Source organism: Microplitis mediator, chromosome 6 (assembly GCF_029852145.1).
Source record: "Microplitis mediator isolate UGA2020A chromosome 6, iyMicMedi2.1, whole genome shotgun sequence".
Taxonomy (NCBI): domain Eukaryota; kingdom Metazoa; phylum Arthropoda; class Insecta; order Hymenoptera; family Braconidae; genus Microplitis; species Microplitis mediator.
Window position 1 is genome coordinate 14,913,356 of NC_079974.1, and position 25,294 is coordinate 14,938,649.

At 25.4% G+C, this 25,294-nt stretch overlaps 5 protein-coding genes across 5 annotated transcripts; 4 read left to right on the forward strand and 1 right to left on the reverse strand.

The window, feature by feature from the left end:
• Window positions 1–244: 244 nt before the first annotated feature.
• LOC130669580 (myb-like protein D) lies at window positions 245–3,505 on the forward strand. Its single transcript, XM_057472563.1, has 4 exons — window positions 245–484; window positions 557–2,690; window positions 2,757–2,915; window positions 3,008–3,505. The coding sequence occupies exons 1-4, from the start codon at window positions 351–353 to the stop codon at window positions 3,074–3,076; spliced, it is 2,496 nt and encodes an 831-aa protein (XP_057328546.1). The 5' UTR covers window positions 245–350; the 3' UTR covers window positions 3,077–3,505.
• A 1,907-nt stretch (window positions 3,506–5,412) lies between these two features.
• On the forward strand, window positions 5,413–7,554 carry LOC130669581 (inositol-tetrakisphosphate 1-kinase-like). The gene is made up of 5 exons (XM_057472564.1): window positions 5,413–5,800; window positions 5,892–5,990; window positions 6,057–6,198; window positions 6,501–6,637; window positions 6,857–7,554. The coding sequence occupies exons 1-5, from the start codon at window positions 5,687–5,689 to the stop codon at window positions 7,430–7,432; spliced, it is 1,068 nt and encodes a 355-aa protein (XP_057328547.1). The 5' UTR covers window positions 5,413–5,686; the 3' UTR covers window positions 7,433–7,554.
• A 1,369-nt stretch (window positions 7,555–8,923) lies between these two features.
• LOC130669582 (N-alpha-acetyltransferase 30-like) lies at window positions 8,924–11,651 on the reverse strand. The gene is made up of 3 exons (XM_057472565.1): window positions 10,535–11,651; window positions 10,278–10,453; window positions 8,924–9,703 (listed from the first exon to the last, which is right to left on the reverse strand). The coding sequence occupies exons 1-3, from the start codon at window positions 10,791–10,793 to the stop codon at window positions 9,386–9,388; spliced, it is 753 nt and encodes a 250-aa protein (XP_057328548.1). The 5' UTR covers window positions 10,794–11,651; the 3' UTR covers window positions 8,924–9,385.
• A 1,249-nt stretch (window positions 11,652–12,900) lies between these two features.
• LOC130669584 (condensin complex subunit 1) lies at window positions 12,901–17,398 on the forward strand. The gene is made up of 3 exons (XM_057472567.1): window positions 12,901–13,054; window positions 13,128–13,242; window positions 13,328–17,398. The coding sequence occupies exons 2-3, from the start codon at window positions 13,134–13,136 to the stop codon at window positions 17,218–17,220; spliced, it is 4,002 nt and encodes a 1,333-aa protein (XP_057328550.1). The 5' UTR covers window positions 12,901–13,054; window positions 13,128–13,133; the 3' UTR covers window positions 17,221–17,398.
• A 167-nt stretch (window positions 17,399–17,565) lies between these two features.
• On the forward strand, window positions 17,566–25,148 carry LOC130669583 (uncharacterized). Its single transcript, XM_057472566.1, has 4 exons — window positions 17,566–17,648; window positions 19,536–19,850; window positions 19,925–20,784; window positions 20,868–25,148. Exons 2-4 carry the CDS (start codon window positions 19,707–19,709, stop codon window positions 24,802–24,804), a joined length of 4,941 nt encoding a protein of 1,646 aa, XP_057328549.1. The 5' UTR covers window positions 17,566–17,648; window positions 19,536–19,706; the 3' UTR covers window positions 24,805–25,148.
• Window positions 25,149–25,294: the final 146 nt, after the last annotated feature.

A 25,294-nucleotide genomic window follows, 5' to 3' on the forward strand; every position in this document is an offset into this window, starting at 1 on the left:
TGACGGCAGTAGATTTGCATCAACTTGCACGCAAGTATTATCTAGCCAAGGCTTGCCAGAAACTTGTCGTTAAGTTAGCCGTAAATGTTTCACTGCATTGCTAAGCAATTATATTTAGAGTGTGGCTATCAGGGAATTTTTATTTCTTGTTACAGAACTCCAGTGCAGCCAGATCGTGGGATTTTACCCCCTACTGCCATTACACTCCATGCTATTTCACCGCGGGAAGGGGTAAAAATATCCCACCATCTGGCAGCACTGAGAACTCAAATAACTGCTTATTATGTTGAAAATACAACAGATTGCAGAAAACTATTAATTTAAATTTTTTGATTATTTCTTATAAGACTATGACGAAAAGTCTCGATATTAGTTTCGATACTTCAGAGTTATTATACAATGCTGAAAAACTTGTTGATGAAGTTGAAAAAAAACTTTTTAAAGTTAATTGTGATATAACAAACTTTCAACTTGACGACGATAGGTATATTTCAATGACTTTTTACATCTTTAATCATTATTATTTTAATATAATGTTTTAAAATTTTTTTTTAAGTTGTCTTGACGGAAGTGAATTGTATATTCGAGATATTGTTAATACTAAATTTAAGGAAATAAATAGAAATAAAATACCAGCTAACAATAACTATTGGTGTTATGAAAATCATATAAAATGTCAACCTGGTAATTATGAACTACAGAAAATTAATAAATCCACATTCAGGAATGATATCATTAGAAAATCATCTAGAGATATAAAAATATCTCATGAACCAATAAAAAATGATTCAAAAAATGTAAAATTACCACAGCCTAAGAAGTATTTCAAAAAAGGAAATTTAAATACAATTGATATTTTAACACGATCTAGTCAATCATCTGTCATGCCCTCATTAAAACTTGATACATTACCAAATGAAACTAACATTGTAAAAGGAAATAATGATTATTTTCCTGAATTGAAAATTAATTCGTGTAAACGAAAAAAAAAAAATGAAAATTCAATTGATACTGCAGTGCAAACAAGTTTTCAAGAATTACCGAACGATAAACTACCAGATTTATTAAATAAATCTTCAGAATCTTTTATTGCAAAAAATATTTCGAATTCTTCGTTACCAAGTTGTAAAATTAAGTCAGCAATAAATACAGATAAAAGTAATCATAAAGAGATTAGTAAAAATAATTTAGATCAACAAGTTTTGAATGATAATAAAAAATCAAAAAGGTCGTTTATTGAATTTATTTGTCAGATCGCTGAATTAGAAATTAATAATTCAAGTGAGGTGAAGTCTGGAGATTTTATAAAAGAGAATCAAAATGATTTTAACAATAATAAAAGTTCAGATATCGAAATAATAAATAATGATTTTAATCGGAATAAAACCAAACTAAATTCTCGGGAATACAAAGATGTCGATGAAAGATTAAATAATTTAGATATAAAAATTAAAAATATTGTTGAAAATACTAGTAAATTAGATGACCAATTCAGATGTTATAACAATCGTAATCATATTGATTTCAAAATAAATAGTAAAAGTAATAAAAGAGATAATAATTTTGATGGAGTGAAATTTCCATTTAAGCCACGATCAAGAATTTCAAGTTCTGAAATAATAATAACTAGTGAAACATTTAAGTCACCTGAGAGATTTTCAACACCATTGAATAATTGTAATTATATCGATATTCCTGTTAATGTTGATACAAATAATACTTGTAATGATGTCGAAGAACTTTCTACATCTATTACTAAATTTGATGTAAACAATGATTCAAAAGTCTTTATAACGAGAAATAAATTTTCTCTATCAACGGCTATTGAAAATAGTATAGACAATAGTTATGAAATAATTGTTAATGAAAAATCTAAAATCGAATTTTGTTTATTAGAAACACAAAAAGAAATTAATAATAAAATACATTCAGATAAAGATAATGATTTTCCTAAAAATTATATTGTGAAAAAATCATATTGTGAACAAGACGCAAAAAATAATCATTGTTCTTTCAACAGCAGTAACGTGAATAACAAAAATACATCTGGCAATAATGAAAAAAAAGAATTTGAATCTAAAAAATCATCAATTTCAAATGAGAAAGAATTACTTGAAAGTGTTAGATCACAAGAAAATATAAAAAATAATAATAGAAAAGTTGATAAAACTGAAGATTCTGGTAAATTTGAAAAAAATAATCCCACTATTGAGTCATCAAAAGATGATCTTCGGGATCGTACTTCCTTTGACGTATCGGCAATTTATTCTGAAAGTTTTGAAGCAGCATCTTTAACTGAAGTTGAAAGTACATTAGACGAGCATAAAGAAATTAATGATGGTAAAATTGAAAATTTTCAGTTACATAAAAATGACGATACAAAACTACAAGCTAATGTATTAATCAATCGTGAAGAAAATACAATCCATGAGACTACAATTGTTGAAGATTCAAAAAATGAATTAAAAAATAGGGAAAGAACTACCTTAGACATTAAATCAATTTCTGTTAGCGAGAATACTAAGAAAAAGAATAATATTGATCAATCAAAAAATTCAAATTTAAGTATTCAATCATTAACAGAAAAAAATGAAAATAGAAAAGAATTTTTATCAATGTATTCTTTACCATCATCATATAAACAAATACAAAAAAATACTCCATCAGTTCAAACATTTACTGAAGAAAAAGTCAGTAATTAATTTCATTTGTTAATTATCATTTTTTTTCAATTCTAACAGTTTTATACTTTTTAGGGAAAATCTAGTACAAATGATTATTCAGAAGGTGAATTTTATTTACCAATTTCGTATTCTCTCGGTGAAATAATAACAATTACTACATCTAGTTTACAAGGAAATGAAAATTTAAATTATTACCAAAATTTAACTGACGGTTTGCATGATACTTTAAATGTAAGTATTACTACTCATTATTTCAAAACTAATATCATATAGTTTTAAAAATAATTATAAAAAAAAATAAAATTATAATTTTATAAATTAAGTTCCAGTCATTCGTCGACAACATCATCCAAGTTGGCCAAGAAATGTCTTACACAGTGAACCAACAGTAGTTTATCTCAACCGTATGCTGAAGAACTGGAACGCAGCAATATACGTCAGATACCACGTGCAAATATTTATCAACTCGAAATTATTTTTCCGACAAATTAACTGACGTTACTATTCCATTGATTTAAAATAAATTAGTTTAATCGGTTGAAGTACCTTTACCCTACAGACTAGTTGGTACAAATCGTATGAAAAGTAAAAAATTGTTTGATTTTGGAATTCTATATGATAATTATAGTTTAAAAGGACCAAAAATTGTTAAATGATAGATTGACAAGAAGTTATGATAAGTATTTCAGATTTGGATGCAGTATTATTAAGTCATGTGACTAAAGGTACTGTAAAATCGTATTGTTAAGAAGTACATGTGTTCATATTATAATTATTTAGGACAATTATGATGAAAAAAAAGGAAGCAATTGTTAGAATTATAGTGTGGTGAAAAAAGTTTATATCAATTATTTTTAACAAGTTTGGAGTATGATAAAACAGTCGATATATGAAAAAAATGAGATATTTTCATTTTTATTATATAATTTATTTATTTATTTATAAATTGTATAATAAAAACAAAAATGAAAGTAAAATGTATTTTATCGAAAAAGATGTCGGAATCCGACATCATCATGAGCTGAAATAATATTTTTCACGTATCCGTCAATGAAAGTTATTGTTTTGCAATATCCTAGACCATTAATATCTTGCATTAATTCTTCATTTTCATCTTCTTCTTCCGAGGAAACCGTATTTATCACATTATTTATTAAAAATATCATTGGATCCATTCTTTCAAAACATGACGCTCATATAAATTTTGTAAATACGTTAAACTTTAATATTTCAAATTTCGCGCAAAAATGGCGCTGAACTGGGAACTAGACACATTAATAAGTCTACCATAAAAATCTCTACCTTACGATAACTGAACCATAACCAGGTCTACCACAAGTAACTGTACCGCACAACAACTATACCAGTTTCAAACACTACCCGCGAAAATCTCAACCAATCAACAATTCTACCACTTAAGAACGACAATTTGTATGCAATTTCCTCTACAATTTCACGTAAATTTACTTCCCGGATTAGAATGCAAATTCACTTCAAAAGTTGACTAGAAAAAAGTTGTCAATTTTCATGCAAATTTTATTTCAATTTATTGTTAATTTGACTTGAAAAATTGTTAAGTTTTTTTTTACTGTCAAATTGTAGACAATTTTATGTATAAATTTGCTTATCTCCTGAAATGGTAAGAATGAACATTACCGACTTTTTTTTTTCGTAAAAAGTTTCCTCCCCTGTTAGCCAAGTTGGCGAGAAACCATAGAGAATAGCGACTCTCTATTCTCCATGCGTGAAACTTACAGCTGCAACTGGGCACCAAGTTGCCCGCAAAATTTGATACTTCCAAAGTTGATAGACACTTTCTGAGAAAGTTGGTGGCAAAAGTTGGAAATTCAATAAGTTGACGGTAAGTTGCCTTCCATTTTCTCAGAAACCTGCATTCCAGTTGCGGCTCCATACTGGCGTGAATTTTCTCAGAAAGTTGGCGGTAACTTGTAGCCAAAAGTTGCAAATGCTAAAGTTGTCGACAGCTTGTCAAGTTGGTCGCAAACTAATGAATACCAACTTTTGGAAGAGAAACCCTGGCTATCCGGGTCTAAATTAAAGAAAAATTAACCGCAAATTTTTATTTTCAATTTTTGCTGTTAAATTGTCGGCAAATTCGGCAGCAAATTTCAACATCCAATTGCCGTCAATTTCACGTTAAAGTGTCTTTAGGGTATATTTAGAGTGTGACTATCAGGGTACAGCCGGTACAGCCTAAACGATGCTTGGGAAGGGGAACTTTTTGCCCGCGTTCTGGCAGCAGTGCCGCTGCACTGTGCGTAGTGCGCAGCGCTACGCAGCTATGCTACAGCTGCTCGCAGCGCATTTCGCAATGCACCCTATATGAGTGGATTGTTCATTTTTTTTTTTTTTTTTTTTTTTTTTTTCAAAATTTATATTTAATATTTACATTTCAAAACTTTTTTTTTTGTAATTATTGAAAAAAAATTGTAAATTTTTTATAAATTAAAATTCTTATCAATGTATTTACTTCGATACAATAATATATATTTATAAAAATATTTTTTAATGATTAACTATAACTTATTTTTTAATCCAATGCTTGCTGCATTTGTTTGAATGTTTTTTTCAAAAATTTTGGACATCCAAGATGACCCCACCTTAAGCAAGTATCGCAGAAAATCCAATTTAGCTCCCTACGTGTGTCACCAAGATCCCATCCCAAACATCGATCGACGTCATTTAATGATTTTGATATGCAATCAATTTTTATACCACTCCTCATCTCTTATTCGGATCTAACCTCTATCAATAACAAAAAATGATCACAATGTTGTTGCATGTTACTATACCTACGTAAATACATTATTGTATATTTATATATATTTTTTTTTCTTCCGTTACAATGTAATTTTTATAAACACATTTTCCAAAATAGTTTTAGACTTTCTATGAATGTATTTTATATTCACACATATTTAGTTATTTAATGAAAAAACCCATCAATTTTGAAGTAAAACATGTGATTGTGATACGCAAAAATGGATAAAGAAAATAATATAATTGGATATTGGATATCAGAAAAAAAACAACAGAAATTAAATTGGAAGGAATTTAACAATATCTGTGAACAGAAAAGTTTTATATTGAAACAAGTAATATTTCTACTGATGGAATTTTTAGTGTAATTTATTAAATGATAACTTATTAGAGGTTATAGTTATGTAATTTAATTTATTTTTTAAGATCAATCTTGATAATAATCTTGAGTCTCAAGGACCATTCCATGTCTTCCTTCATAAATTAACTGATACTTTAGCATTAGCGGAGTGTGGTGATCAAAATGTAGTAAACTTTTTTATATTACATGAAAAAATAAAATTTTTTTTATATATTTATTTTTTATTACAGGCCAAGAAAATTGTAACTAAAGTTCAAGAATATTTAAATAAACATCCAGAAATGATATTAATAGATCCTTTTGAAAACGTTAAAAATTTAAATAATCGTCAGAAATCTTATGAAATGTTACATGAAGAAATTATATCCAATGGTTAGTACAGAATGCAGAAAAAAATGTACCTGAAGATTGCAACGTTTTTCGTGGAATGAAAATACAAGAACGAAATAAAAAGTAAAAAAAACTACTAGATCTAGATTTCTGAAATGTTTTGCATAAGTACTAGTATGCCAGCTGAAAATTGCAGTCACTCCCAATTACCCCTTAAGTCACCTTAAAGCAGTCAAATTCCATAAATTTTTTTCATTTTCGTTGCGCGAAAAACGTTTCGATCTTCAGGTACATAGGAAAAAAATAAATAAAAAATTACTTTTAACATAAAAATTAAATTGCAGATATATTTGTTCCAAATTCAATTGAATTAAAATCTGAGATTGCTGATGAAAATTTAAAGCACTTAAGATTATCCTGTATTAAATTTCCGTTTATTTGTAAACCATTATTTGCTCATGGTTCTAGTGATGCTCATAAGGTAGTTGAAATAATAATAAACTTTCTTTTCAGTTCATTTTGTGATTTAAAATTAAAAGCAAAAAAACTCATTATTAATTTAGACTCAGTTTTTTTTTTTTTGCAAAATATTTTTATTAGACTGAATAGAAATATAAGAGGATATCATTGCTTTTTATTTTAATCACATGATATAAATATGTTGTCAAGGGATTAATATTATAATAATTTAAACCAATAGATGATGGTAATATTCAACGAAAAAGGTCTAAAAAACTGCCAATTACCATGTGTGGCCCAAAATTTTATCAATCATAATGCTATTTTACACAAAGTTTTTATTGTTGGAAAATATTTTCATGTTGTTGAAAGGCCAAGTCTAAAAAATTTTTATCCGAGTGATTGTGAATCATTGAACACATTATTTTTCAGTTCACACGATATTTCAAAGAGTGGTTCTAATTCACAATGGTCAGTGATATCAAAAGAAGATAGAGCATTAAGAATTAAGCCTAATCATGAAACAGTTCAAGACATTGTTACAAAGATAACAAAAATCTTTGGACTTACTCTTTTAGGCGTTGATGTTGTAATTGAAAATCATACTGGAAAATATGCAATTATTGATGTCAATGTTTTTCCAGGATATGATGGTTATCCGCATTTTTTTAACCATTTAATTGATACAATTAAAGTTTTTATTGATGAACAACGTTTAAATCATAATATGCACTGCTTGATATTGAAAAAATGTATGAATGATGAACTAGATTCTGGATTTGAAAGTGATGATAAAAAAAAACAATCAATAAAATAAAAATGTTAATAATAAATTAAGCTTTTTAAGTACAATAAGATTAATTTAACGTACAATGGTTACTATTTTTTTATATTTATTAATAACTAGTCAGAAAAAAAAATTAAATAATAAAAATTCGTTCATTCCAATTTTATTTTTTGATTGTAAGTTAAGAATAAAAGTTGATATAATAATTTTATTTGATATATATATATATATATATATATATATATATAAATATAACGAAAAATTTTTAATACGAATTGTATTCGGTATTTAATTAACTTTTTATGTAAAAAAAATCTATAATAGTTTTAATTGTTTCTTATTATGCTGATTTTCTTTTACCCATTTTTTTATCCATGAATGTATTTCTGAACAAATGAAAATTTTTTTTGAACTGCAGTTCAAATACTATATAATTATAACTTTTATTTTTGATATTAATATTTTTTTTTACATACAGTCAAATTTATGCATAAATTAAAAAGTTGTACATTAGAAAAAAAACAATTGTAGAATTAATTAATAATAATATAAATAATAATTATAACAATTATAATAATATTTTGGACAATTATGGAATAATTTAATCGTAAAAAAAGTTATTAGTTTATATAGAAAATTCGTAGCCCCATAAAATGATCGCTTTAGATATATCTAAAATTAATAAGTAAAAGAAAATTTACATACCATTGAATCATATTGTTGATAACTTAAACAAGAGTATAAATAAATCTTTTAACTTGTAATAACTGTTATGTACTTTTATTTTTAATATAATTTATACGTTACACTCATATTTTTTGTTGTATTTATTTTCGTAACTTTAATTTTTATGTTAAAATTCTTCTTCATTAATAATACAATGATATTTGGCGAAAAAAAAAAAAAAATATTAACTTTTCTTTGTCGATATTCAATATTCTTATTTTTAAGATTTTATGTGACTGGTTTTTTGCAGTATACATCAATTGAATAATTAATGAACTAAAAATTAATTAATTTTATTTAAACGATTATTTTGACGAGCTTTATATTTCCTTCTCTTTTGTTCTCGTTAAAATATTTAAAAATTACTACTTGTATTACTTTTTGCTTTAAGGGGATACGCTACCGGACCTCTTTCTCACACTCATCAAAATAAACGGGACTGTCTTTGTTGCACTCGTAAAGTAAATGAGAATTTTAAAACAATTTTTCTCGGAGACGAATTAGAATTTTTGAAAATACGAAATTTCTAGTTCTTTGTTAAGGTTTTAAAAAACGCTAAAGACTCTCTATTTTAGGTTTCTAGCGTTTGTCCATGAATTAAATTGAATTAAAAATCGGTTACCGTTACCCCTTAAATACAATACGAAACTATAATATCACAATGAAATTTTTTTTCTTCTATAATCGAGTTTTTGCGATTTTTATACTTATTGATAATTTAATAAATTAGTTCATACTATTCTGATTAAAAATGATTAGAATAAAGAATAAAATACATTATTATTTTTAATGTGATTTTTATAGCTTTTTTTTTATTATAACGACTTTATTTTCTTTGTAAATATTTTATGCTTATAATTATACATTCTTTCTTTCTTGCTTTCTTCCATTTTTTTTTTTTTTTTTTTTTTTTTTCTTTTTGTTTAAAATTTGCGACGAATGATTTTTCAGATGCACATTTAATGCGAAAGATTCTATTGGAATGAACATAAAAAAAAACGTCAACAAGCGGACGGGATTTGGAAGCATAGATTAAAAAGTAAAATCATGAAAGCTAGTAAAAATAGCTGATACATTTTAAGTAAAATAAATTTAATAGTTAAATTCATGAAAATAACTTGATGTTTATATTAATATAGTCTGGATGAATTAAATTTTAATATTATGTAAGAATAACGATGACAATAATTATTGTTATAAACTAATCATTTTAATATTCGTATTAACTTTCTATTCACACGAATATGCAAATAAATTTCATCTAAGCCAAAGTTTGAGTCTTAATGCATCAACACCATTTAGATAATAACGAAATAGTCTTTTATCCCTTACAAATCCAAGATTTTCATACAGTCGTAATGCTGGTCGATTAGTTATTTCCGTTTCCAGTACTACTTCATCAGCATCATCTTCGACCATCGCCCGAATGGCTTTTCTCACTAAATTAGAGCCTATTTTACGTTTCCTATATTTTATATCTACTGCTAACATTGCGATGTAACCACGTTTTATGATTTTTCGATGGATATCGAGTTTACAGACAATTGCGCCTACACATTCTTTGCCATGCATTGCCTAAAAAAAGAAAATAAAATATATTAATGCAGAAATTATGATGTAACAAAAAAAATCTATCAATTATTTCTTTTAAATGCTATTGACAATCTTTAAAATGGTTTTTAAAATCAAATCTTCCTGAAATATCAGCTCTTAATTCCAAGATTCGAGTTTATTATTACATCAATATTTTCCATGACGAACATGGAGATAAATTTACATAAAAATTGAATATAAATTATTTCTTTTTTTTTTTTTTCAGTAATGAATTGTTTATTTTTTAATTTTAGTGCTAACAGTATAGTAATAATTGTATTTTAGACGGTTTTAATTTTTAAAAGGCGTTAGATTTCTAGAAAAAAACAAGAACATGTTTAAAGTAAAAGAATGTTCATTTTCATATAGTAATTTTATGTAGAATTTAAAAATGCGATGAAAGATCTTTAAATCTTTAAATTAAGAGTTCACATTTTTAAAAAAGTTGTTTTGAAGGACAATCTCAAGATTTTTAGTCATTTTTAATAAATACAAAAACAATTTTTCTTTTTATATAAAAATGGATAAAACATTTAACAGGGTATAAATTTCTTACCAAAAAGCACAGTTTCGGCCAATTATGAATAAAATATCTATAGGTATAAATAGAATATGGCTCACTTAGATCTTTTTGAATTAACTTCATGATATCTGGCATTTGAAGTTCATTCGTATAACTAACGTATTCTACGTCATTATCTTTACTATCTACACATGCTACCTCTTCTTCACCTGGAAATATGAAAATAAAATGCAACTATTATTATAGATTAACTAAATAAAAATATTTATTTATAAAATGATGTGGTTTACCTAATTTATGTAAATGACTAGTTTCCATAGCTTGCGTTTCAGGTAATTGATTGTGGTCTGCAGAATTTTTTTTTTGAGAATTACAAATACCATTGTGTAATCCATTAATTAATGGTTCTTCATTTAAATCTTCGGTTTTATTACTTAGCCGTGATTTTATATTCATATTTGCAATGTCAGGCAGTGAATTGTCTGGAATTGTTTCAACTTTGTCTTTACTGACAATAACTTGCTCATTTTGTCTTCGTTCGTGATCCATATTTAATTTGTTTTTTTTTTTTTTTTAATTATATTATCAATTTAATTTTATTTCACTCGATTAAATATTTACTTAAATAAAAAAAATAAATTCGAAATATTGTTATGAGGAACCACAGACAGAAGCGACGATTTATTCAATAAGATAAATTTAATTTTGTTAATAATTTTTTGAAAATATCAAATTTATTTCAAAACTTCAACATTACACACGTACACTTAAAAAAATTTTTTCATCATTTAAGTCGAATTTTCATAATTAAGTTAAAGTTTTTAATTTAGTAAACTTATTTTAACAAATAAATTCACTCATCGAATGAAAAATAATGAACAATTGGCACCATTTTAGTTTTTCGTAATTATTTTTTTTTTTATTAATTAAATATATATATGATATACCTATTAGCATATAGTTATAGTAAGGGAAAATAATATGATAATGTAAAATAGCATAGTGGAGGAACTTCGTTCTAGCTTCTAACGTTCTAGCTGATTTTACTTCATGTACATAAATTGAAATCAGTAAAATAAATTACTTCGAATTCATATAAGCCGAACGTTTCTATTTACTTGTACAGTTGAAATGAGTACCGACGATACCCGAAGTTATTTCTTTCACAGAGCATGATTTAAAGTCAATAAGAATGGCTGTCCTCATTCCGTTAATGATAGAGTACTCTAGTCTCCATGATCTGAACATTAAGGGCAAGTTTTTCGAACCGGGTTTATTTTTATCCAGGTTTGAAATAATATTGCTAGTATATCTATCTATGTATACATTAATAATATATAGATAGACCAGCAATAATAATTTAAGCTCTAATTAAAAGTAAACCCGGCTCGGCAAACTGATCAGTTTTTAGGGTCGACCCTAAATTAGTATAAATTCTGAAGTACCCTAATAGCTACTTTAGCTTGAAATTGACGGCAATTTGATGATGAAACCCGAAATTCGCTGCCCGAATTACTCGACAATTTGACAGCAAAAGTTGAAAATAAAAATTTGTGGTTAATTTTTCTTCAATTTAAAGGTAATTTTTTAACCTGATAGCCACTTTAACCAAAAGTTAACTTCAAGCTATTGTCGTATTCTGAAGCCAATATAAAGGAAAGTGTTGGTGTTGGAGAGCAAGCAGTTACCTTTAAGTTGACAGTAAATTGTCCTGTAACTTGAATTCAATTTGACTACAAGTATTACTGTCAGACAATGACGTTAAGTTGATTGAAAGTTTCACTTCAAATTGACGGCAAGTTTTTCTGTCAAATTACATTCAGATGACGGCAGTAGATTTGCATCAACTTGCACGCAAGTGTATTATTATCTAGCCAAGGCTTGCCAGAAACTTGTCGTTAAGGGTGGGCCGCACCTAACGAAATCCTGAATTTAAGAATTCTAATTACTTTTTGAATATTTATGGGACTCGGATGATGAAAATCTCCCGAGGAAGTTCGTCTTCTGCTTTTAGTCGGAAGCTAATAAAATTGCTGTTATGATAATTATTTAATAAATAATTAGAATTCTTAAATTCAGGACTTCGTTAGGTGCGGCCCAGTCTTAAGTTAGCCGTAAATGTTTCACTACAGAACTTGCTAAGCAATTATATTTAGAGCGTGGCTATCAGGGAATTCTTTTTACAGCAGATGGGGTTGCTGTTTCAGCGGCAAAATCCAAATAAAATTATATTCATAATTATTATGTATCACAATTATGCTTTAATTTAATAAACCAAAATCAGATAATTTATCAATTTTTTTTTGTATAAAAAATTAACAAGCTATTTTTAGAGAGATTTCTAACAATGGATAGAGTCTGATCTTTAAATTATTAATCTTCAATAACAATACGGGGTACAGTAAAAAAAAAATACATAAAATCTTGAATATGTTGTTTCAAAATCTATTAATTAAATTTGAAAGTTAAATGATTTATAAATTTTTAAATGAAATAATTTTATGCAATAATATTCATACTATTTAAAAAAAATGCACGTAAATAATTTAAAAAAAAAAAAAAAAAAAAAAAAAATGAATAAATTGCCAATGTGAGAGTTTAAAAAATGATAGCGACATCTTGAGATAGAAAGAAAAACTCCAATGCTTCATATGAATTGAATTTAAAAAAAGTAACGGATTTTCACGCGTCTCTTTACGTCCGTAATAAACAACACAAACAATTCACCCGGAATATTGAAATATTCTTAAAAGTTTTAAAAATACTGAAGTTTATAATTAATTATTGAGACAGTAATCTACAGATATAATGTATGTAACAATTTAAATCACTTCAATCTTAATTATTAATAGTAACATTAATTATTATGCCTTGGATTATTAGATCAACATGGAATTCATTATACCATTAAAAAAAGACGACCTTTTAAAGCAAAGTGACCGAAATTATTATGTAAATGATGTTATTTCACCTCGCCAAATTAATTCGGCTTTTGACAGTAAGTATTTAAATTATTTATTGATGAATAAAAAATGAAAAATTGCTTGATGTAACCTCAATTTTATAACTTAATTTTCTTTCAGCTAACAGACAAGCGTTACAAAACAAAAGATCGGCATTTATTTTAGATCATTTTGATGATTTTTTCGCTGTTTTAGTTCATAGTAAAAATCTTGATAATTCAGTACTCACAAGAGCTTTTGATCGACTATGTAAATCTACTGAATATTTAGTTAAAGACTTAGAAAATCAAGATTTTGAAGAGGATAAAAAGAAAAAATTGTGTATAGTTAAAATGCACGCATATTTGGTCTCGAGTTTTATGAATTACTTAGAAGATCATTCCCTCAAGTTAAATAATCCCACAGGAGATAAAGGAATAGGAAAAAAGAAAAAATCAGAACAAAAATCAGAGGTGAGAAAAGAATGGGAATTCAAACGTAATAAAATTTTATTTACGATTTATGATTGGCTACAATTATCATTAAATAAATTATGGGATCCACCAATTGTTGAACAATCATTTGTCATGCTTATGGCTGATATTTGTTATAAAATAATTGAATTGGACAAAGATAAAAATGATAAGCAAGTTAAACAAATTGTTTGGCAAATTTTAGGAATTCTTATAAAAAATTACACTCATGCAGTTTCGTGTAAGATTAAAATAATTCAATTAGTTAAAACTTATGAAACTCTAGCACAATCATTAGCACAAGGAATTGTGAATATGGTAACTGAAAATAAATGTCAAAGTTTTATTGTTGAGATTTTACATGAAATTGATCAAGTTAATTTTGAAGAATCTGAAGCACGAAATATTGCATTATTTCTTTCAACAATGGCCACTATCCAACCAAAATTATTTTTTCAAGGATCTGATGATATAATGGAATATATATTTGATTATCTTGATAATGAATGTTATATTATGAGAAATTGTGCTATTGAAATAATGGAAAATTTAATTATTAATTGTTTATCAGGAGAAAATTTAACAAAACAACAAAAAAATTTACGAGATGACTGTTTTCAGTATTTATTTAAACACAAATTAGATGTCAATAGTTTTGTAAGATCTAAAGTTTTTCAAGTTTGGCAAAAATTATTGTCTTCTGCAACAGTACCAATTCAACAGATGGTGCCTATTTTAAAAGCTGTAATACCACATTTACATGAAACTGGTGCTGTTATGAGAAAGCAAGCTCTTCAAGTAATACGTCATTTAATAGAGTGTAACCCGTACGGTTTTAAATTTGATAAGCAAGAATTAATTGAACAACGTGATAAATGTGATGAAAATTTACGTCAAATACAGGCTGATTTCGTTACAGAAAGCGCAAGTGGTGATAGTGAACGTATTGAACTTTGGAAAGATTTATTACCTGGAATTCTTGAAGCTATTAAAAAGTATTTTGAAAATAACGATGAAGACGAGGAAAATAGTGACGATGACGATGATGATCTTGAAGATTTTAATATTGACAAACAATGGGAATCAGTACGTAGTTTAATTGTGGATCGTAAATTTTTACTAGCAGTAAAACGAGTAAAAATAATAGTTGAAAAATTAAACTTAGATTCGGATATAAATAATATTGATGGTCAAGAGGATTGCTTCTTATTTTTTCTTGCATATATATTTTTAAATTCACAAAGTGATAATAACAATAAAAATAAATTTGATAGTTTTGAATGGAAAAAACGTAAAGAGACAGTTAGCCGATTAAAACAAACATTAAATATTTATGATAGTGTGATTAGTTTCATAACAGAATTAGAATCAGCAATACCTACTATTAAACAAATGTTAAATGCAGCAACGCCTGGGGTAGCTATTGAATCTTGTACTTTATTGGGTACAGCTTATAAATTTAATATTTCTGGAGCTGAAAAAGCATTTCATACGGCATTATTACAAGCTTTTAGTAGAGATGAATCAGTGAAGAAAAATGTCGCTGAAGTTTATAAAGAAATATATTTTCAAAGCGAAGTTAATATTCCAAATCGTCAACGAGCAATTATTTCCGTTAATGGATTAATTAATTTATTAAAAACATTGAAGTCAGGTCAAAGTCCAGCTTTAGAACAGCTTGTATCAGAGTGGTGTGATAAAAAAGATTTGGATGAAGAAAGTTGGCAAGTTATGTGGGAAAAATATAATTTCAAAAATCCATCAACGACAATAATTGAAAGTCGTTGTGCTATTACACTTCTTAAAATGGTAGCAGCCAAAAATCCAAAACTTATTTTAAAAAATTTAAATATTTGTATTAAAGTTGGATTTCAAACAAAAGATGATATTTTATTAGCACGTGATACTTGTAAAGCAATATTAATGATTAAATCAGATAATTCTGAAGTTTTTACAAAAGAGCCATTGAAATTTGAAAATAACCATGAATTATTTCAAAGTCTTTCATCATTACTGGTTAATAAATTTGAAACTGCCTCCTCAATGTCATATGCTTCTTTTGCTACTGAAGCAATAAATGTTATTTATCAGTTTGCTAATACACCAGATATTATTATAAAAGATATTTTATTAAAATTATTAGAAGAACCTACTTATGACGTTGATGTTCCTAAATCACAATTGGCTAAATTTTTATATGTAATTGGTCACATAGCTGTACGACACATGGTACATCTTGATGTTGAAATTTACAAAGAATTAAAACGTCGTAATGCTATTCGTGATACAGTAAAAGGTAAAAAGAAAAACAATATGAATAATACTCATTCGAATGAATCATTGTCATCATCACCTGCTTCCGTTCAATCATCGGCAAGAAAAGCCCGTCAATCAATAAGTGTGCATCGAAGAAATATAGCTCTTTCAGAAGACGCTGAAGATGAAATTCTTTCAGGTGCAACTGCTGATGATGTTGATGCTGAAGCGATAAATGAAGCTTTAGATAATAATGTTGTTAATGATAATGGTTTATTAGCACAATTTGTTCCTCTTGTTATTGAAGTTTGTCAACATCCCGAGAAGTATAATGATAAATATATTCAAGTTTGGGGAGTACTGGCGCTTACTAAAATGATGACAGTGTCTTCTAAATTTTGTCAAGACCATCTTCAGTTATTGATGACAATACTAGAAAAATCAACTTATCCAGAAATAAGATCTAATATTTTAATTGGTTTGTCTGATTTAATGATTAGATTTACAAATGATATTGATCCTTGGACAAGTCATATGTATAACAGACTTACTGATCCAGATGTATTAGTGCGTCGTACAGCAGTTCGTATTCTTTCTAGTTTAGTTAAACGAGAAATGATTCGGGCCAAAGGACAAATGTCTGAAATGGCTTTGTGTATAATTGATAAAGATGAACAAATAAGAAATGATGCTCAATTATTTTTCCGAGAACTATCAAAAAAACCCAATGTCTTATGTAATATTTTACCAGATATTTTATCAAAATTTTCATGTTCAGACGAAGATAAAGTTGATGAAGAAGATATACAAACAATTTTCAAGTTTATATTTTCACTACTCAGTAAAGAACGAGAAATGGAGTCAGTATTAGATAAAATATGTTTTAGATTTAAAGATGTAACTACAGAAAGGCAAAGCAAAACTTTGACATACTGCTTATCACTTTTACAATTAAATAAAAAGGGTATTACTCATTTAACAAGAAATCTTCCATTCTTTAAAGACAAACTTCACAATAAACATGTTTACGATGCTCTCTGGGAGGTAATTGAACAAGCTAAAAAGAAACCTGATGTTAAAGAAGCTTGTGCTATTTTAGAACAAGAAATTGATAAATTATTGGACAATCCTAATTCTGATAATATTCCAGTTATTCAAAGCCAAGATAAACAAAATCAAAATAATACTATCAATCAAAATAATAATGATAATAATAAAAAAGCTGATCGAGAATTTATGCCACCACCCAAAATTTCTCCTCCAAAACGACGTTCAACTCGCCACGTAAACAAACGAAAAAAATAATTTAAGCTAAAGTTTAAAATGAATTTCACTTTCTATACCATTAATTCTTTTTAAGTATTTCATTCTTATAATATTACAATAAAAAAAATTTTATGACAATAAGAAATATTTATATTCATTTTTAGATAATGATTTTATAAAACAAAAAATGTATATACTTTTAACATGAATAAATTGTTTTCATCTATATTGAAATCAAGTGTTAGTGTTTATTTAAATAAATGTAAATTAAAAATATCTTCCAAGTAAAAATTTTTTAATAGTATGTTTGATTGTCTAATTTAGATGAAAATTAAGTTAATGGAAGTTACTGTTATGAGAATTTTTTTTTTTAAATTGTAAGTGTATTAACATGAGTATACATGCGCAAGCTGCACAAGTATAAAACGTGTATATTCCAACCTAAAAACGTCTAGCAGCTAATAAAGGTAAATAATAAAAAATGTATCGAGTTATTTATATATATAAAAAGAATAATAATATAAAAAGAAATTAAAGTTGTAAGTAATTGTTGAAATTTAGATGATCATTATTTAAAAAGTATTACAACTCAAGTATATATTTTACATAAAATATTCTTATTCAAAATTACTTTAACCTTCAGCGAATTATAATATTTCACTTAGTTATTATAACAAAATTAATGAAATATAATTTTATATGATCATTTAAAAATTTCTTCATAATTATTTAAAATAGTTTTTCAGCAGTTTAATTTATTTTAATAACCGTATTGTTTAATTTGTTAATAGTTATTAATATTACATAATAAAATTATAAATTTAAAGATAATTCATTAGTGCAATAATTGATAAAATTTAATTGTACACTAGGATACGCCAAAAGATTATTTCAATGTACATCAATTTTTATAAAAAGTATTTCATAATATTTCTTTGAAAATTGTTTTACTAAAATAAATTGTGGGATTGTAGGATGATTGCCAGATAAAATTATTTATATTTAATTCAGTATTACCTAGTTGTAAATTTTCTAAACTATTAATAGAATTAAAGCTGTCGGAATTTAGTTGGTTTTTATAATTTTACATTACTTTATTTATATTTTATATTTAGTTTATTTGATAAACTCGATACATAAGCAACCGATTTTCATCAATAAATAATTTTAATAATTTAATAAAAAGTATTTAATACATACATCTACAAATTATTGTTATTAAATAAAAAAAATAGTAATGTTTTTTTAAAAATTAGCCATTCAAAATAGTATAAAAAAAATCCTTTGTTTGTTGATTCAGTGAAGTTAACTTTCTGATATTTTGTGTGTATCTGTGAATGCTATTGAGTCTTATTAATGATTTTATAAAAAAAAAAAAAAAATTTTAATTGATTTAATAAAAAGTCGCCATAGGTAAGTTAGTTGATTTTCAAAAGCTTTATTTTTTGATGAGTGTGAATGTAGCAGACATCAGACAAATTAAAAATTATTAAGAAATAGAATAAATAATTAATAAAATGAAATTAAAAAAAAATGCGCATTTGAAAAATTTTGTAATTAATAAGTTTTTTATAAATATTATTTATTTAATTATTTACTCTATTTACTTATAATTTTAAATTTGTCTGAAGTCTATTACGTTCACAGTCATTATTTTTTGTCGGCTTAACAATAAAATAATAACAATAATTTTTATAATTATTTGTCTAGATGTATATTTGAAACATGTAACAGAAAAACAAAAAAACTTATAGTTATAAGAATTAACTGAAAATAATATTTTTTATTATTTTACACAGCATGTCATTTCCAAGTAAAGAAGATCGTTTGAATTGTTGGGGTTCTCGTGACGAATACTGGAAATGTCTTGATACTAAATCAGAAACAGAGTGTAAAGAATTAAGAAAACAGTATGAAAAATTTTGTTCCCCTCAATGGGTAAATAAAATTTTTTATAAAGAAAATAAAATTTTTAAATAAAACATTAATAATAATTTTTTTATTTCTACTAGGTGAAACATTTTGATAGAAAGCGAGATTATTTAAAGTTCAAAGAAAAAATAGAACAAGAAGGGTACGTTGATAGCCAGCTTCCAAAAAGAACAGCTTAGAACAAAATTTATAACTTACTAACAGGTTGTTATTAATAACTTATTAAAAATGTTAATTGATTTTTAAGTAATAAAAATTTTTTCAAAAAAAAAAAACAATCTTATCATTAATTGAATGCCACTAGTAATGCTTATATATGATAAATAAAATACAAATACAAATACAAAAAGAATGCTTTTTAAAAAGTTTTTTTTTTCGTTTTATTTGTTGTAAGTTTTTAATTTTATTGACATTAATTTCAGGAATAAAAGTAATATTAATTCTGGTTATGAAGCTAACAATCAAATAGTCAAAGGAATTTTTTTTAATGAAAATCACAATACGGATTAAGGATGAGTTGTTAATATTCAAATGATTTATTAATTATTAAATTTCATCGTGTACGATTATGATTTATATTATAAAGAAAAAAAATGGATAATCCACATGGAGCTCAAGAAATTTTCGAAAAGGATAACGGAAAAACATTTAAACCAAATGATATATTGTTAGAATTGCAATCATTTAAATACAATATTTCCAAGCAACAGATAAATAATAAAATAAAAATTTTCCAAGTAAGTAGTTTTATGTAATTTTTTAAAACTAAAAGAAAGTCACAAAATTTATAATCAAATTATTTTCATTTTAGAAATTACTAAATGCTCCATTCAAAATAACTAATTGTAACTGGGAGCCTGTATTATTGGAATTAATAGAAATAATAACTTTAAATATTAAAATACGTGATACACAAGTATTACTAGCATCGCACGTTCTTTTTACAATTTTTACTAAAACTTTTACTAGTTTACAATTAAAAAGTACTCTTGAAAATTGTTTGAATCTACAGAGTCAAAAATTAATTATATTTAATAAAGAATTTAGTATTAATGATTTAGAATCTTTCAAACTTACAATTATTTATGGATTTTTTCTTGTTATTAATAAGAATTCAGTATATTTTCCTGATATTTATATAAATTCATTTGAAATAATCCAAAGAAATTGTTTCACATACTCAAAATACAATTATTTTGCTTTTAATTTGCTTGGAATTTGGCTAGAAAAAACAAATAAAACAAAATTTTGGGAAGAAAATGATTTAAAAATCGAAAAAACTTTGGAATCCATTATTTTTTCAAATTGGGATCACAGTATTGGTGATGTTGCTAAATTAAATGCTTCAAAAATATTTCCAATTTATTTAAATATTATGGAAAAAAAATATTCTGGGTATTTAAAATACATATTTAACATTTGTAATAAAAATTTGTCATGGCAAAGCGCAACAAAATTTATTATTTTATCTGAAATATGTAATATATGGACAGATTGCTTTATTTTTGATCAATTTGAATTTAAAATAATCATTAAAAGTCTTGCAAAAAGTCACTTAAAACACGTATCAACAAAATTATACCTTGCAATTATTAATAAAATGAGTGAAAATAAATGGATTGAATTTATAATGGAAGATTTGTGTTTAACTGCTGAAATATGGGAAAGAGAGTAAGTCCATAATGTAAATTATTTATTTTTATTATTCGTGTACGTAATATTTACCTAATCAATGAATTTTTTATTTTTATTAGAAACAATCTAAGTGCTCTACAAAATTTATGGGATTATTGGATGAGATACACGCTAAATAAATTTAAAAATATTACAATACCGCTACTTTGGGAACGTTTTTGTAAAAAAAATATGATTGTCTGCCAATCATATTTAGCACGAAAAGCCAATGAATTGGGAAAATCATGGATTGAATTGAATTCTGAAAATTTAAAAATAAATCATGAAAATAAAAATAATATCTCACAATGGACTTGCAGCAAAACAAACAATATTCCTTCAATTATTAATGATGGACGAGATTGTGTGAAATTGAATATTTTTGCTATCCAATGTCGTAATAATAATAATAATAATAGCTATGGTGATATCAATAATTATGAATTTATAAAACATTTTTTATATTTTAATGCTAATACATGTTCAAGTTCATTAAGAAAAGGAATAATTTATCATTTTGAAATTATTATTAAAAGTTGTCTACAATCACATGGCTTAGAAGATTTTAATTTTATTTTGTGGTTAAATAAATTTATTTTTGATTGTTTTGAACCTGGATCTTGTTATCAGAGGAAAATTGTTGGTTTAAAATTATATGAAATTATTTTACGATATTTAAAAACAACTAAAAGCAACAGTCTTTCAACAGAAGATATGGAGAATAGAAATAAATCATTCTTTGATAAAGATTATTTACTCATTCTTTTATACTTGTGCTTGGATCCTATTGATGAAATAAGACAAGTATCATCAGACATCATTATTTGTTACTTTGATTTAAGAGTTTTAACAATCGAAGAAATAAATATATTGATTAAAAAATCAGAATCGATGAAAACTTCATCAAAATTTTATGAAATTTGTGGTGGTGTGAAACTGTTATCAATAATAACAACAATTCCAAATGAAAAAAATCCATTTTATTGTAATAATAAATTTATTTTATATGAAAAATTTTTTAACAATGTTGAACATAGTCTTGATTCCATTAAAAATGATCTTTTAAAAGGTTTTACTGAGGGATCTGATTTAAACGGATCACTTATGAGTATTAAAGAATTATTTTCTAATTCAAATACTTTTAGTGTCCCTGATAATTATACCATAAAGTTATTAAGTCTTTTAGAAGACTGTACAACATTTTTAATCTCAGCATTATCACCAAAATCATCAGAAATTTATTACTCGGCATCATTTGCAGAAATGGGAATCGCAATAGAAGAAACAATTAAAAATAGTGAAATTAATGATGAACTTGCTGACAACACAATAGTTTCTCCAGCGCATCAAATAATTATATCAAGTATTTGGATGGCATTAAAAAATATATGTGAATTAGCAGCTACAATTTGCAGCAGCAGAACATTAACAAAATTGGATTACATCAAACGTTCTTTAGATTTAATTATATCTGTTTTAATGAAATGTCGGCATAAAGGAGCAATTGAAGCTGCTGGATGTGCTCTAGGGACATCGATCCAATCATTAACACAAAATGAAAAAAATATTTTTTTATTTGATTCATATTTGAATAAATTATTAAATTTAGATAATGATGATAAAATTGATTTAACACGTCGTGGTGCCGGAATGTCTATTATGTTTCATAAAATGATTGCTAATTATGACAAAAATACACGAAGACTTTTACATATTGCTTTAAATAAAATATTAGAATCATTGACTGATTTCGATAATAAATATAATAATTATTTAAATTTAAATAAAGATTCTCCACGTGCTCGATTACTACATTTTTTACGTACCATTGTTGCTGATAAATCATTGCATATTGATTTAGTTCCTTATATGGAAAAAATTTCAATGATTTGTTTTGAATATTTACTATCATCTGAATGGGCAATCAGAAATGCAAGTCTTCAACTTTTAGGAGCAGTAATACCTCGATTAGTAGGTCAATCTGTTGAAAATGAAATTAATTTTGGTACTGGTTATTCAATAAATCATTTTGTTACTCATTATCCAATTTTATCAGAATTTGCTTTAAATCAATTAAAAGATAAATCAGCTTTTAAAGTTGATGGTAATATTGTCCCAGTTCTTACATTACTATCCCGATTGTCTATTGGTGGCTGTGAATTTACTGATTATTCTTCGGAAAAATATATAAGTGAATTAAAAAAATATCTTAGATTATTATTTGGTCATTCAGTTGAAAATGTGAGATATTTAGCAGCTAAATTATATGCTGCTTTAATACCAATTCAAAAAATTAATAGTGAATTATTTAATATGAAAACAGAAGCTATTATAAATAAAAGTAGAAATTTTATTCATGGACATCTTTTGGCACAAATTTGCATTCAACAATCGGGTGATTATGCGGGAATTTGGATGGAAAATATTTCTAATAATTATAGTACAAAAAAACTTATAAAAAAATTTAACAATATTCAAATAAAAAGAGCGATTTCTATGATTAATTATTGGACAAATGATGACGAAATGTATAAGAAACCTCTTTGTACTATTATTGAAACAACATTTTTACAAAATATTATCATGTTACCAATGTTGTATGCTGATAAAATGAGTATTAAAAGTTTATTGAAAACATTTATTGAAATATTTAAAAGTAAAAAGAATAATTACATCGGACATTCAGAGATGATTAATTACTTATTTAAACTTAACTTCTTGTTAATCAAACTTATTAAAATTGATTGTCTTTCTGAGTATCTCAACCAGTCATATATTTATGAAATTGTTTCATCAGCCAATGAAGATGTTATATATTATTTTATTAAACATTTACGCCTGACACTTATAAATCAAAAATTAAATTTTAAAAACTTAAGTGAATCAAATTTTATTGAGAAACGTTTACGTTTATTTGAATTTTTGTTGTCATGTGATAATTTAAGTAAACATATATCAATTGAAATAGTTAAATTAATTATTGAAATTCTGAAATATGATGGAAATAATAGAAACGCATATCTTTGGTATTCAAATAATAAGATAGCTGATAAAGTTTTAGAACTGTCGAAAAATATTTTTATAAATTATAATAACAAAAAAATGCAACAACTGGCTCATATGTTGACTGTATTATGTACGCATCATTATCACGAAAGTAATAAAGAATATTTAAAACATTGCTATGACATTCATCAACGACTCGTTAATGACATTGGCATTGCTGTTCATGAAGGCGATGAAGATGATAAATTATGGTCAATTGAATGTTTATTTAATTTATCATTATTTCAATTTAATCACTTTCTTCAAACGTGCATTATCGAATCATTGATATCATTATTATGTGTTGAAGCTAATGAAATCCGCACAATGGTATCCAGAAAATTTCAAAATTCTGAATGGACAACACAATGGGACGATATTAATAAATGTTGGATTATAATTTTAAATGATAATGAAGATTTTTTACATGATTATCAGTATTTTCAAAAATTAAACAATGATTATAAATGGAATGATGTAAAAAATGTAAAACGAGAATTAAAAACTCCCGAAATTCATCTTTATGAATTAATTTGTGTACTTGGATCATTAACATATCATAAAAAATGTGATGATAAACCAATACAAATGATACAAACTGTAAATTATGAATGTAAGATGCGATGTGTATTAGATACAATTGATTATTTAATTAAAAGTAATGAAAATTTTACAGCCAATAAAAGTAATTTAGAAAGTCCATTTGATCACGATGAAGTTTATCGTGAGGATATTAAAATTTTTAATATTTTCTTTTATTGTATAACAAATCAGTCGATTAAAGAACAATATAGTAACAAATTGGTAGAAATGAGCAGTAGTACTTTGAGAGATTATGTCTTAAAACTAATTGATTTTAAAAAAAGTAATACTAATAATATTCCTACTATCCTTAATTTGAAAGGTAAAGATTATTTAAAATATAAATTGTTTAACTTTTTAGAACATTGTAAAGTCGAACTTTTACTTTAGACAATTAAAAAAAAAAGGATTGATTAAAATAAAACAAATTTGTTTGTATTTGATTTATATTTTTACTTTTTCTTATGCGCCCACAATACGACACCATGTTGGCAGATATTAAATTTAATTATGATTTATTAATAATATTATTATTATTATTATAATTGAGTAATCTTAAAACTAACATAAATTACTTATGAAAACTCTGCTATAAATAATTATAGAAATAATAAATTTAATTTTTTTCAATTATTATTGAAAAAATTAAAAATATTTATAAAATAAAAAATTAAAATCTATTGATTGAAGTCCTCCGGACGGTTTTGTAAGTTGAGAATAATTAAAAAGAATTTTTTTTACTATATTAAAACAATTGTTATTTTTTAATCATACATTAATTACGTTTTTTTAATTATTTACAATAGATTGTTTACCTTTACTTTAAACAACAATCTTGAATGCTTTTTTGTACGTTTCATGTAAATAATAATCACATTAC

What these genes read in the sequence shown, in the direction of transcription:
- LOC130669580 (XM_057472563.1), top strand. Translation starts at nt 351, where the DNA reads ATGACGAAAAGTCTCGATATTAGTTTCGATACTTCAGAGTTATTATAC. An exon ending in TTTCAACTTGACGACGATAG is followed by an intron (nt 485 to 556) that starts GTATATTTCAAT and finishes TTTTTTTTTAAG; the next exon opens with TTGTCTTGACGGAAGTGAAT. An exon ending in AAACATTTACTGAAGAAAAA is followed by an intron (nt 2,691 to 2,756) that starts GTCAGTAATTAA and finishes TATACTTTTTAG; the next exon opens with GGAAAATCTAGTACAAATGA.
- LOC130669582 (XM_057472565.1), bottom strand. Translation starts at nt 10,793, where the DNA reads ATGGATCACGAACGAAGACAAAATGAGCAAGTTATTGTCAGTAAAGAC. An exon ending in TAGTCATTTACATAAATTAG is followed by an intron (nt 10,454 to 10,534) that starts GTAAACCACATC and finishes TCATATTTCCAG; the next exon opens with GTGAAGAAGAGGTAGCATGT. An exon ending in GGCCGAAACTGTGCTTTTTG is followed by an intron (nt 9,704 to 10,277) that starts GTAAGAAATTTA and finishes TTCTTTTTTTAG; the next exon opens with GCAATGCATGGCAAAGAATG.
- LOC130669581 (XM_057472564.1), top strand. Translation starts at nt 5,687, where the DNA reads ATGGATAAAGAAAATAATATAATTGGATATTGGATATCAGAAAAAAAA. An exon ending in CGGAGTGTGGTGATCAAAAT is followed by an intron (nt 5,991 to 6,056) that starts GTAGTAAACTTT and finishes TTTTTATTACAG; the next exon opens with GCCAAGAAAATTGTAACTAA. An exon ending in GTTCTAGTGATGCTCATAAG is followed by an intron (nt 6,638 to 6,856) that starts GTAGTTGAAATA and finishes TTAAACCAATAG; the next exon opens with ATGATGGTAATATTCAACGA.
- LOC130669584 (XM_057472567.1), top strand. Translation starts at nt 13,134, where the DNA reads ATGGAATTCATTATACCATTAAAAAAAGACGACCTTTTAAAGCAAAGT. An exon ending in AATTAATTCGGCTTTTGACA is followed by an intron (nt 13,243 to 13,327) that starts GTAAGTATTTAA and finishes ATTTTCTTTCAG; the next exon opens with CTAACAGACAAGCGTTACAA.
- LOC130669583 (XM_057472566.1), top strand. Translation starts at nt 19,707, where the DNA reads ATGGATAATCCACATGGAGCTCAAGAAATTTTCGAAAAGGATAACGGA. An exon ending in ATAAAATAAAAATTTTCCAA is followed by an intron (nt 19,851 to 19,924) that starts GTAAGTAGTTTT and finishes TTTTCATTTTAG; the next exon opens with AAATTACTAAATGCTCCATT. An exon ending in GCTGAAATATGGGAAAGAGA is followed by an intron (nt 20,785 to 20,867) that starts GTAAGTCCATAA and finishes TATTTTTATTAG; the next exon opens with AAACAATCTAAGTGCTCTAC.